The sequence below is a fragment of the Argentina anserina genome, chromosome 4 (assembly GCF_933775445.1).
Source record: "Argentina anserina chromosome 4, drPotAnse1.1, whole genome shotgun sequence".
Classification (NCBI taxonomy): Eukaryota; Viridiplantae; Streptophyta; class Magnoliopsida; order Rosales; family Rosaceae; genus Argentina; species Argentina anserina.
The window spans coordinates 1,410,992-1,423,526 of NC_065875.1; the positions used below are offsets into that span (position 1 = coordinate 1,410,992).

Consider the following 12,535-nt stretch of genomic DNA (forward strand, 5'->3'; position numbering starts at 1 on the left):
GCTGTGGAGTGTAAACTCAATCGTCTGTAAAAACGCAGGCACTTTCCCTTGTCGACCTTGCTAGCTAGTTACCGGAATCTTATTGCCCCATGCCTCCTCCCTATATATAGATGGCCGGATCAGATCGATGCAGTAAATTCTAAAAGATCGAGCACCTCCTCAGGTCGGTCGACATGAGTTTATGCAATCCTCATTACAAAACACAGAGCTATGTATTTATGTGTTATTTGCGCTCAATTGCATACATTTGTTCTTCTATTTTCAATGTGTTTTACTCTTTCATTGTAGTCTAGAGATGACTGTTTAAGAGATCGGGCCGGCAAAGCCCAACGTCTGTGAGATGATTTGTTAACAAACCCGAGTTATTTAGAAGCATGTTGCCCCAAATCAGTGACTTACTGTTTGTTTTCGATGAAAAATGTATGACGAAGTTGGGCTAATGTATCATATCATCTAACGAAATAAAGGCAGTAGGTACGTAGTAGTTAATCTTATGTTACCTAGTTCCAACAATGGCACCATGACTTCACTAAATGCAACATGACTTGACTATATATGTTGTAAACCCAACAGTTACATACGTGATAAGTACTAGTCGATGTGACTGCTATTTGTGGCGACATTGTAACTAAAATAGCTTCATTAACATAGAATTTTGAAGAGGTAAGATTTTGGCTTTCTGATGTGGGCACCCAGAAGATTGCTCTGGGCACCCATATCTCCACCTATCGGAGAAGAGTGATGGTTCCTGGTAACTCATATCAACCACAACAACGTCAATGGTGACTCTTCCCTAATGGATTCCTTGACATCATCACCATCGACATCCCCTTTCCTCAGCAAGATCTCCACTAGGACAAATCCCAGATCACCGCCGTGAGATCACCTTCTTCTTCGGCGGCGCCATCACCGTTGCCCATCACTCCGCCGTCCTCACCCTCCTCTGTTCGAAGCTCGGTTGCCAAAACGAGCTCACCACCGATGACAACCCTGCTCTAGAGCTCCGTGTAAACCAGAACGGCCTCGACCTCACCCACTGCTCCGCCTTTGTAGATCCGACCATCTCGTCATTCACCTCCTTCACATGCTCGAACGACGACGACATTAGAGATGACTCTAGGTCTCCACTGATGGAGGAGAAATCAAAATCAAGAGGTCGCCTTGAAACCAGATTAAATAATTTAGGCGGTGGCATTCGTGTAATTATGATCAAATATGTGGGCAACACTTTAACCTTTTTTCATCTGACTTTTTTCTAATTTGATGTATGAAATGTGACTTTTTATTAAAAAAAACCCTTTTTAAAAATCTCTATAGTCCGAATATATAAAGTAAAAATTAATTTAATAAAAAAAATTGTTAAAATGATTAATAGTTTATCAAATATATAAAAGAAATAGTGAATAAAATTCATAATACAAATTAAGGGGAAGTAATTATTTAAACTTATCATTTTAAAAGTTACTTTAAACATGAAATTATACCAAATTTAGAAAATGAATAAATATAGAATTCTAGCTAAAATATGCATAGTAGCAAACTAAACGATTATCATCAATTTAGTTGGAATAATAATAAAAATCTCTATAAATGAATAATTTATTAATTTATCGATAATATAATAATTCCATTAAAGTAATAATTTTGACATTATTCATTTATAGAGATTTTATTGTATTTATGAATAGAATATGAAAAATGATTGAGGCTAGGTATACCACTTGACTTGCCAAGTTACCAACTAGCTTCCATCCCTAGGTGGTGGAGTACTTATGTTTACATATATCTACTCGAGTACTTATATATACATATATATTTCTATTTTCTAGTTCTAGCTAGGCAATGCATATGCTTGTCTATTCGTTCGATCCTCAAATGTCTTTAATGTTGAGATTGATATAGATTTCCAAATCTAATGCTCTTCTTGGAGTGGCTTTAGAAAGCAGCAAGCATCTAATCATGCCACTTTATTGGTCCATATCAACAAGAACCTCCAAGCACTTCAGCTAATCAAAATGACGAGGGCCGTGCATGCCTCCATTCGACTTGTTTTCAACGATATGCTTCTTAATTAATTAACTAATTAAGATGAAATCAAACATCATTGAATCATTAGTTTAATTTTGAGTGGTTATCAATTACACTGCCATATTGGACCTTTCGTTCTTGTTGTTCCAACTCTGGTGAAGATCATGCCGAATCAAAGTAAATTACCAACCAATTAAGATTTATTAATCTTCATTTTAACTTTACCTTGATGTCACTCGATCGATAGGATAGTATATCCTTACTAAAGGCGGTCCTTAACTTTCATTCATAATGATGTAGCTACGTTTACTTGATAACGTTGGAGATAAGAACGATGAGAGATTGAAGAAGAAATTGGGTGTGGACAGAGGAAATTAACGTACTCATAAAATTTTAAATGATACATTTTATTTATTTATTAGTATCATCTTGTTTACTTCTTTGTGTCGATGGACTATTTAGTTCTCGTGGTCGTTAACGCTGATTTTATGATGAATTTGCATGTTTGGTTCATTTGTTTACTTGAGATAAGGATGAAGAAGAAAATGGTGGAGAAAAAAGATACAGAAAGGAACTATAGATATACATCTGCTACTTTTCATTCCCTCTTTAATTGTTGTCAAAAATCAAGATAAGGTGGAAAGGACCCAAATTAGTAAATTGTTTACATGCAACTTGGAGTTATGATATGAAGAAGATGTGAATACTTCCATGAAGATTTTTGAAATGAAAGCAACACACTAATTTATATAATTTCTTACGTTTCATTATGTTGTTACATATATATACATCTATTGAGTGTCACTTACTATTATCATTTAAAGTTTACTTTTGTATTTTGTAATCAAACAAAGCTTTTGCATTGGTAAAACATAACAAAAAACTTGATCAATGTTATCAAGTTTTGGTGTGGGTGGCCAATGAGCTCCAGGGAACTATACATAAGGCTGAAACGATATAAAGATTAGTCAAAACTCAAAAGAGTATATATATATATATATATATATATGTGTGTGTGTGTGTTTTTTCATCAATTATATATTTCGATGAGTACACACTGTACACTTCCCTCAGTGCATCATTACAAATTTACAATTGATATATTTTTCTTTTTATTGCTCAAGTCGATCAACTTCTATAGAAAATGTCTAGCTAGGCCATTGTTCTTGAACCGTCTTCGTGAGATTTGTTGTAATCTGATTATCTATCCTCTAATAATTAGATTATGGTTTGTCAACCAAAACGTGTGTCAAAATACATAAATATTTTTTCCGCTATATATTATTTTAAAATGAGATTATATAATTCAAGTTCAAGAAGATAAAAGCCAAAATAAATAAAAAATTCATCTATTCTCTAATAATCATAAGAGGGTTTGTCAACCAAAACGTATGTGAAAATATATAAACACAATTCCACCATATGCTATTTAAAAATGAGATTATATAATTCAGGGACAATAAGGTAAAAACTAAAATTAGAATAGAAATAAAAAAATTCATCTACATATAATTTCCCCCTAAAACTGCCCACTTTTTGTTCACACACGTAGTGGGTGTGGGTTCTTCTTAGATAAAAAGAAACTTTATTTCACCAAAATGATAATACAATTACACCAAGTTGAACACTCGATGAAAGAACTAAATTCCCCACTCTCGTTCCTAAAAAAATATTAGTCACATGACTATCACAAGAAGCAATAGACATGAGCCAAGAATGCTCAATCCTGAATCAATGAAAAACTGATTCCAAAAGTAGTCGATATCGTACTCGTCGCCAACCTCAAGAAGATAATCGCTCCAATAGCATCACATACCCAAACATCTGACATATTTGCAGAGACAATCTCCTCATTACATTGACACCCAGAAAGAACCGACATTAAGATAATCTCTGGACATGACATCCACCATAAACACGTGCACTCCACAATATAACCAAACCCAACATATCAACATCCTAAACCCTTGCTCTAGGAGGAGGGATGACAAAACCAACACAAATAAGAAAACAAAAAAACTATTTGACCCAAGCCCAAGCCCAAAGAGCCTAAGCACCCACAGCTAGAACTCTGTCGAAAAAATTAGTTTTGGAGCCTGCCTGAGACGTAGAAAGCATCGGACAACGACAACATCGCCCAGTCGCCGACGACATCTCCCGCCCAAGAACCCCTCCATATTTGCGGCAAAGTGATAGCACCCATCAAGATTCAAACAAACAAAACAAGGCATCACTCGACCCATAATCAATCCCTGCAATCAAGCCGACGCTGTCGTTGCTTCCCCCTCGATCTCCTACTGCCGCATAGCCCCATCATCATCTGCCAACAAGCATGGCCATTAGCTTAAAGGGACGCCGAAATCTCACTGCCGACGACTACATCATCAACCCGAACCCAACACATTATCTCCGACCACACCAGAACCGCTATCCTCAAGAGAACCGCCACCAAACAACCTCAGCGCTAAGCCCCGACCGGACCAAGCACAACTCATGTCCGACGGCAACGTCAAAGGACGCGTCGCCGGATGGAAACAAATTTTTTTCTGAGAAACCCAAGAGAATTCCGACTATCGCGGAGCTCCCAATATGTCAACCTGTTTGCTTCTTCGAAGACGACCCTTTTAAACTGAGGAATTTTTTAGTCCTCCTAGCGAACTACATGGCAATCTCCAGTGGTACTCAATTCCGATCATCATTTGGCACTTAGGATTTAATTTTAAAAAAAATCATATTTGAGCCATTTTATTAAAGACTATTTTGGGTTTCTTTCTAAAACCCTACACCCTACACTCTAATACTCTAAACTCTAAAACATAAACCCTAAACCCTAAACTCTAAACTCTAAACTCGAAATTATAGTTCAAAATTATCAGTACTCATGAAGGTCATTTCACAAATACCAAAAATATATAAAATTATAATTTTAGTATAATAAATCCATATGTCAAAATATAACAAGTGATAAGAACCACTGGATATTGTCAACTGATTCTTCGTGAGCACTGAAATTGTTTTCCTTTAAACTAGGGGATTACCACATAGTGGGTGGTGGTTGTTTGTATTTTCTAACAAAAAGATAATGACTTCGAATTAATTTAATTCAAAACATAGTGATTAGTATTGGCCATTTAAACCCAAAGGCCATTGTTGGCCACTAAATTTCTGCCGTATATAAGTGGAACTTTCATAGGTAGGGGCCTAATGCAGAAAGAGCCAATCAAGAGTGACATAAATTAACCAATGCTAATCACAATTTGGTTTGGCCAGTATGTTTTCAATTGAGAAAGACAGGTTTAACGTTCATATCTTAAAGATCAAGCTAGAACATAAGAACAAAGTGGAAGCTTCTTAGTAAGATTATAAAACAAATTCGTTTGGTCAACAATATATGCGCTAATTGATTTTTGATACGAGTGATAGCTAGTGATTAGGTTTATGTTGTCTCGTCTCATCTCTACAATAAAGAAAATATTTATATAATACGTTGTCATACTCATGCAGCCAATGAGAAATTCGTATCGTTCCTCTATATATTTATACTGAATTTCGTAGTACATTACATGTCGGTATTTCATCGATGACCTATTACAAAGCAAACCATTAAGGTCTCCTTGGTCTCCTTCACCGTCCATCCTATTTCGTGACATCACATATTTGCTACCTATAGGCCCCAGGAATTTCTAATTATGGAGTGACAGAAAAACTATGTTTTACGTAGAGGAGGGTTGTGACGGGGAAGGGAGGCGTGGAAGAGAGCATGCGTAACGAAGCGCTTACCTAACACAAGCAAGTAGGCCATCACTTGGTCCCCGTGGCAGGCCCCGTTAAGTATCTCCCAACGAACTTTGTTTGGTTGGGCCGTTGGGGAGGAGAAGAATCTCCCATATCTAAAATTTAGGTTGCGATTGTTTTATGAGAAATTTTAAATACATACTCAAATCTTTTAATACACACATATTTAATAAATTATTTATTTCAATTCTCATTTCAACATTTTAATTGAATACACCACATAAAGTATTTAAATATCCTTGAATTAAACAATAAAAATAAAAACATCTAATTATTTGATTATACAAGACTACTTTTTAGTGTGATTAATATATTAATATATATTAATATCTTCTAGATGTTCATATCGATTATTGTTTATTCTTACAAACCATTATAGATCACACTAGTTCTTTTAAAATTCTTTAAGCATAAAAATGATAAACTAAATGAATAATATATATAAGATGAATTGATTGATTGAAGAAGATGAACATTTTAATTTTACTATAAATTTTCTTATTTTCTTAATTTAATTGTTTCAAAAAATAAATTCTTCTCTGTTTTGATGATTTAATTTGTTTTTAATTTTCTGAATTATTACATGTACATATTTTGGTCATTTAACATACATGTAAAATCTTATTTAAATTATTAAATAATAGGAGTGTGTATTAAGAGTTTATGGATGTGTATTTAAAACTTCTCTTGTTTAATTTTCCCAAGTACATAATCATTATATGTGCAACAAAATTCAAATAAGGACAGATGTGCGCAAATTAGTCATCAAACATTCAAACACGTACTCTCACAAAAATGACACACAAAAACCATGACAATTGTACACCCTTCCTCAAATTAGATATTGACTATTGAATTATTTGTTGAGCGAAGAAACTAATAAATACTAGATATCTCTCAAAATTTAGTTTGCTAAAATGTCCCAAATAAGATTAACATATTTAATACCACATTGATATTATCAACTTCAACGTCTTCATCAGTTAATCCTTAATTAGGGAGTAACATATTGAAAATATTAATTGGTACAACATATTCACTCCCAATATCAGAAATATGGATCCCTAGCGGAAATAAGGAAACCCTGCACCCATGCTAGGAAAATTAGTTACCCCTCCTCGAACACGCAAGGCGATGGGAGAACCCACTCGGGCCTCGTTTGCCCATTCATGTATATGATTGAACGACCAAAACCAACGTCAACCGTGCCCCCATTTAACTTGGCTAATGCTCTTAAGGTCATCTCCAACTCATTCTTATTAAGGGCTAAAAGACTAAATTTTAGCCATAACCATCTCTAACACATCTAATTAAGGGCTAAAAGACCATAATAAAAGGGACTAAAAAGCATTATTCAGGGCTATTTTAGCCCTTAACAATGTTTTTTACCCATTTGAGTGAGATTTGATTTCATTTGTTTATTCAATATGACCTCCATATCTAATTCTCATTAGCAACTACATTTAATTTTAATTATAAATTTTTATTAGTACAATTAATTTAAATTTTTTATGATTAATATAATTAACTTTAATTTTGATGATTAATACAATTTTTTTGTAATTAGTACAATTTTTTAAATTTTAATTAATTATTATAGTTAATTTTAATTTTATATGATTAATACAATTAATTTGATTTTAATTTATATGATTAACACAATTAATTTTAATTTTAATTAGCTAATACAATAAATTATTATTTTCAGGATTAAAATTTGGAATGAATTAAAGAAAATAATGCATGTATGTGTGTATCAACCTCACTATATTTCTCTATTTGACAACACATTTGATTGATCATTATTGCCTTTAAGTTATTCAATATAAGAGGTAGATAAATTCACAATGTCATTGTTTCATTTTTTTTATTTTGTTAAATATATACTATTACATCAAATATGGTTGAATGAGAGAAATCAGAGAGAATAATAATTTCGATTAAAATATATATAAAAATGTCAAAATTAATTTCTTAATTACGAAAATAACTTATTTACTTGAAATAATAATATAATACAAAATTATATTACTTAAACATATAATAACAGACTTAAATCTTAAATTATAATTTAAAGCTAAAAATTTAGTCATATAGATTGGAGACGGTTAATGTTATATCGATAAATAATTTAATTTTTCAAAACTAAAATTTTAATTTTTCGGGTTAGAAATGGCTTAACAAAGTTGTTTTCCAAAGCATTGATAGTGCGGGAAAACAGTGTCTCGAAGCCAAAATATGGAAAAGCAAAAATGATTGTTGGGCACATAGACCGCATATTCCAGCTGCCAACCACGGCAACAAATCTCCTGAACATTATTTTGGTGATCCCAACGTGCCCAATTTCTGCGGCGCGGCGCTCGCCGTTTTCACCTCCCCTAAATTACGTAACTACCTCTCCTCCCCCCAATCATTACCAATCAGAAGTTCCCGCGAAATTACGTCACCACCCTCGTGAGCATTCGAAGAAACCCAGGACAAACATTTTAGCCTGTACGACGCGTCGTATGTTCGTACCTAATTTGACGCATCTGGGAGGCCGTCCTGTGTGCACTTGCAGGGGGTGCGTGCAAATGAATCTTGGTCCGTCCGTTTTTATTATATACCTCTGTGATTGATTGCTACATTTCTTTGTTGTATTTGGGGGAGTTTTTGGTCACTATCGACTTAGAGGCAGGTGCATATCACTTTCCTACATGAGTCTCATGAAGTCATGATGCAATGTAAATTGACAAACGAGTGTCACCTGCTCACCACCAATCTAGTGTACGTTCAAGTCAGTCAATTCATCTAACCTATGCTCTTTCCTCCTCCATTAATACCCACCGTTCGTTTTGGTAATTGACCCACTTGAGGTGATCGGGTGCTGTTTGAGTAGCCAAAGACCCAAAGTGTGCGATTAGATACCTGAGAATTCGAAAAATCTTCTTTTTTCACTAAGCCAAAAACTTTAAAAGAAAATTTAAAAAATCATGTGTTTTAGTGGAGAAGAAATTTAAACTTTATTTTTTGAAATTGCGAGTTAGATCTATTGGCATTGTCTCAGCTGCATCTTTTTGTTTTTTATAGAGTCAGCTGCATTAGAGCATCTCATTATGAACAACAATGTCCTCAAAAGGTTGATAGATCAGAATAGGTCTCCACTATTCACTACAAAGAATAAATTTAGAATGATTCAATCAGCAAATTCGGAATCATATTTAAGGGTTTCACATCTGAGCTCTTTCCTCTAACCTTTACTCTTTCCTCCTCCATTAATACCTATCGTTCGTTTTGGTTCTTGACCCACTTGAGGTGATCGGCTGCTGTTTGAGTTGCCATTTGCCAAAGTGTTTGATTAGATGCTTGAGAAAAATATTATTTTTTCACTAAACCAACTTTAAAAGAAAATTACAAACCATGTGTTTTAGTGGAGAAGAAATTTAAACTTTTTTTTTAATTCCGAGTTAGATCTATTGGCATTGTCTTAGCTGCATCTTCATTATTTTTAAAGTGTCAGCTGCATCTCATTATGAACAGCAATATCCTTAACAGGTTCATAGGTCCATAAACTAATTTTAATTAGAGATCATGTCAGATTACTTCTGGGGGTTTCACATCTGAGCTCTTACCGACTTGAATATATGAGGCGGTAAGCTGGAATGGGTTCTTAAACAACCTGCGTGATAAAATAAGAAGCGAAGATTGATCACTAAAATGCAACGATTGGGCATCAAAATGAATGATACATTTATTAATATACAACCAAGACTAAGTTTTCTATTTGTTAAAGCATAGGTTAATTGTCGGCACTTGATGATCTTTGTCATTGTACACTTAATTTATAGTTCTAGTTAGTGGACAATACTATACCTTTTCCATTCATGAATTTCGTTTTCACAATCCTTCTTTTATTTACGTTATGCTCGTGACCTCCAATTTGGACTACGAAAGTCAATCCCTTCTCCCCTATGGTGATATTTTCCAAGAGCAAAATATCTCAACATCTCTTATTTTTTATATATTAAGGCAATTTGTCATAAGTAACCGCTCATTCTAAAAATACTATATATACGCTTGATTTATTAACATTTTAAAACTATAAATTATATTATACGATGTTTAGAATAGTAAATAAAAAAATAAAAAATAATCAAGTGTGAGAGGAATTTTAAGTAGTGGGCTCTAACTACAACTCCTCTATCTATTTTTTCAAGCTTTTCTTAAATTTTTAAAATCAAATTTACGTGCGTGTTAAGAGGCTAGTAGCTAATTAAGCTAGTTTCTTTATCAATTTTTATTTACCATGATAAACATTATAATCTATTAGCCAATAATTTCCATGGTAAGGACTTAATGTGATGAATTTGGATTGAGGGAAAAGAAAACTCATGCTTGGGTGAAAATGAATTGGAGACTTTATCTATCTAACAATGAGTGACATATATGGAATCAAGAAAGCATATGCCTTTACTCTTCACATAATATTAAAAACGGATATGGAAGCTAATAAAAACACCTCGCCATGGAATACCTTAAAAATCATGATCAAAGAAAATGGGTTAATGAATAATGACATAATTTGTCAGTAACAGAAGACATTGAATAATGATTTGAAATTGAATGCATAATACCTAATTGAGATATCTAGCTATCAGTTGGTCATCTCATCATGAAATAGCCTAATTAATTTGGCCGAGTCGATCATCAAGCAACAAAATACAAGGTCATCAAGTAAAAAAAAATTATTTCGGTTATTAAAAAAAATTTATTTCGGTACTAAACGGTCAGTAATAAACTGTCCAAGAGATTACAGCTCTAACAAAAACTAAAACTAAAACTTTACAGCTAAAATATTTCATTTTGGTAACCCTTGACCAGAATCCGGCGATCAGACGAAGGGTACAATAGTAAAACACCCAAACCTATGCAGCAGGAGCCAGCTTTCAGGAAATTTAAAGCTATAAAAGGCGAGACCAAAGCAACAATCATACCTAGCCGGCTCTTGATACTCTCTCTCTCACTTACTCTGCGCCTTCTCCAACCCAGCCATGGGCCGTGGGCCCCCACCACCACCACCCCCCTCCGCCACCTCCACTCTTCTCGGGAAGTACCGAATGGGCCGGATGCTGGGCCGGGGCAGCTTCGCCAAGGTCTACAAGGCACAATCCTTAGCCGACGAGGCACCCGTCGCCATTAAAATCATCGACAAGCTCAAAACACACGCCGCCATGGAGCCGCTGATACTCCGGGAGATCTCCGCCATGCGCCGCCTCCAGGACCACCCCAACGTCCTCAAAATCCACGAGGTCATGGCCACCAAGTCCAAGATCTACATCGTCATGGAGCTCGCCACCGGCGGCGAGCTCTTCGCCAAGATCGCCCGCCACGGCAAGCTGCCGGAGTCCCTCGCCCGCCGCTACTTCCAGCAGCTCGTCTCCGCCCTCCGCTTCTGCCACGAGAGCGGCGTCGCCCACCGCGACGTCAAGCCGCAGAACCTCCTCCTCGACGGCAACGGCGACCTCAAGGTCTCCGACTTCGGCCTCTCCGCCCTGCCGGAGCAGCTCAAGAACGGCCTCCTCCACACTGCCTGCGGCACGCCGGCGTACACCGCGCCGGAGGTGCTCTACCGGGTCGGGTACGACGGGTCCAAGGCCGACGCGTGGTCCTGCGGCGTCATCCTCTTCGTCCTCCTCGCCGGACACTTGCCGTTCGACGACAGCAACCTCGTGGCGATGCACAAGAAAATCCAGCGGCGCGATTACGTCATCCCGGCGGCGGTTTCAAAGCCGGCGCGGCGGATCATATACCAGCTCCTCGACCCGAACCCGAACACTCGCCTGAGCGTGGGGGCCGTCATGGAGAAGCCCTGGTTCCAGAGAGCCATAGATTTGAAGTCAGCTTCCGACGGCTGCGATTACTTCGCGGCGGCGGCGGAGGAGAAGCCGAAATGCGACGGCGGAGTGTCGGGGATGAACGCGTTCGATATAATATCCATGTCGTCGGGGCTGGACTTGTCGGGGCTTTTCGAGGCGGAGAACAGGAGGGAGAGGAGGTTCACGGCGAATGTGGCGGCGGATAAGGTGGCGGAGAAGGTGGGGGAGGTTGGGGAGAGGATGGGGTACAAGGCGGAGAGAGGGAAGGGAGGGATGAGCGTTGGGTTGGGGAAAGGAGGAGGGAAAGGACGACGTGTCGTTTTGGTGGTGGAGATGATGGAGGTGGCGGTGGGTTTGGTTTTGGGGGAGGTCAAGGTGGTGGAGGGTAGTGGGGTCGAGTTTCCGGTGCTTCTTTGGGAGGACCTGAGAACTGGGTTGGGGGACGTAGTTATGTCGTGGCAACACGGCGTCGTTTAGGTTGATGATGTTGTGTTCAGACTTCAGTCGTCTTTGCTTGTACATGAAGAAGGAAGTAAAAGACTTTGATGACTCTAAGGGTTTGTGGGAGGAGGATTAAATTAGTGTTGTACATTAGATTAGTGCAGATGTTGTTGCTTTGGTGGTAATGGTAGTTGATTAATCAGAGTTTAGGTTCGTTTGACGATCCATAATGTTCTAGATTCTTTCAAGTTATTAGTCCCCAGATTAGTAATGGATCATAATCATCAGCATAACTTATGTACGAGCTCAACTTGACTGTTGTGTAGTAACCTCGATCATATCTTACGATTTCAATCCTAAAAATACTTAAATGTCTCTGATGAAGAATAATGGCAGTTGGGATTATGAAACGTCAG

At 36.9% G+C, this 12,535-nt stretch overlaps 1 protein-coding gene across 1 annotated transcript; it reads left to right on the forward strand.

The window, feature by feature from the left end:
- Positions 1-10,809: 10,809 nt before the first annotated feature.
- On the forward strand, positions 10,810-12,371 carry LOC126790009 (CBL-interacting serine/threonine-protein kinase 4). The gene has a single exon (XM_050516132.1). The coding sequence runs from the start codon at positions 10,854-10,856 to the stop codon at positions 12,153-12,155; it is 1,302 nt and encodes a 433-aa protein (XP_050372089.1). The 5' UTR covers positions 10,810-10,853; the 3' UTR covers positions 12,156-12,371.
- Positions 12,372-12,535: the final 164 nt, after the last annotated feature.